General features: G+C 56.4%; 1 protein-coding gene across 1 annotated transcript in view; it reads left to right on the forward strand.

Annotated features, from left to right (window-relative positions):
- Positions 1–277: 277 nt before the first annotated feature.
- LOC102044668 (sodium/calcium exchanger 2-like) overlaps positions 278–1,164 on the forward strand; it is a gene marked incomplete at its 3' end in the record, with an annotated part of 7,122 nt that continues 6,235 nt past the window's right edge. Inside the window, exons 1-2 of the mRNA XM_031065840.1 lie at positions 278–428; positions 506–897. Of these exons, the coding sequence (XP_030921700.1) occupies positions 278–428; positions 506–897 (543 nt within the window). The remainder of the gene's footprint in view (positions 429–505; positions 898–1,164) is intronic.

Genomic DNA, 1,164 nt, shown 5'->3' on the forward strand with positions numbered 1-1,164 from the left:
CCCCAAATTCCCTAAAATTCCCCCAAATTTCCTTGGATTTCCTCCCGAAATCCCCAAATTCTGCAGAATTTCCCCCAAATTCACCCAAACCCCCCAAATTCCCCGAAATTCCTGAAATTCTCCCAGATTTTCTCCCAGATCCTCTCAAATTCTCCCAAATTTCTCTTTTTTTCCCTAAAAGGCCCCAAATTCCCCCAGATTTCCCCCAAATTTCCCTGAATTCCCACAGATCCTCCACGTTTGGGCTGAAATTCCGTCCATCATCGCCGACCGCTTCATGGCCTCCATCGAGGTGATCACGTCGCGCGAGAAGGAGATCACGGTCACCAAGGCCAACGGCGAGACCAGCGTGGGCACGGTGCGCATCTGGAACGAGACCGTCTCCAACCTGACGCTGATGGCTTCTCCACATTTTGGCCCGAAATCCCCAAATTCCTGCAGATTTCCCGAATTTTCCCCAAATTCTCCAAAATCACCCCAAAAAATTCCCCGATTTTCCCCAAATTCCTTCAATTCCTTCAAATCTGCCCCCAAATTCCCCAAATTTCCCTCAAATCCCCCCCCAAAACCCCCAAATTTCCCCGAGCCATCCCGGCGGGCGAGAGCCGCCGCATCAAGCACCTGCGCGTCTTCTTCGTCACGGCCTCGTGGAGCATCTTCGCCTACATCTGGCTCTACCTCATCCTGGCCGTCATCACGCCGGGCGTGGTGCAGGTGTGGGAGGCCTTCCTCACCTTGCTCTTCTTCCCGGCCTGCGTGGTGTTCGCCTGGGCGGCCGACAAGAGGCTGCTCTTCTACAAGTACGTCTACAAGCGCTACCGCGCCGACCCGCGCAGCGGCATCATCATCGGCACCGAGGCCGAGCGCCCGCCCAAGGACCTGGCGGGCTTTGGGTCGGTGCTGCTCCAAGAAAGGGAATTTTGGGGGAATTTCCCGGGAATTTTGGGATCTCAGGGCCACAATCCGGGGGAAAATCCCGGGAAATTGGGAAAATCCTCGGGATGGAGGAAAATCCCCCGAACTGGGGCGAATCCGGAGGGATTTGGGGAAATCCCCGCGCGGCCCCGCGGGGTTTGGGGTTAATTAATTCATTAATGAGGGGGGAGCAAGCGGCGTTAATTGGATTAATTGGGGGGAGGAGTGGCGGGGGGGGGGGGGGGGGGG

The sequence above is a fragment of the Geospiza fortis genome, unplaced genomic scaffold, assembly GCF_000277835.1.
Source record: "Geospiza fortis unplaced genomic scaffold, GeoFor_1.0 scaffold2394, whole genome shotgun sequence".
In the NCBI taxonomy this organism is placed as follows: Eukaryota; Metazoa; Chordata; class Aves; order Passeriformes; family Thraupidae; genus Geospiza; species Geospiza fortis.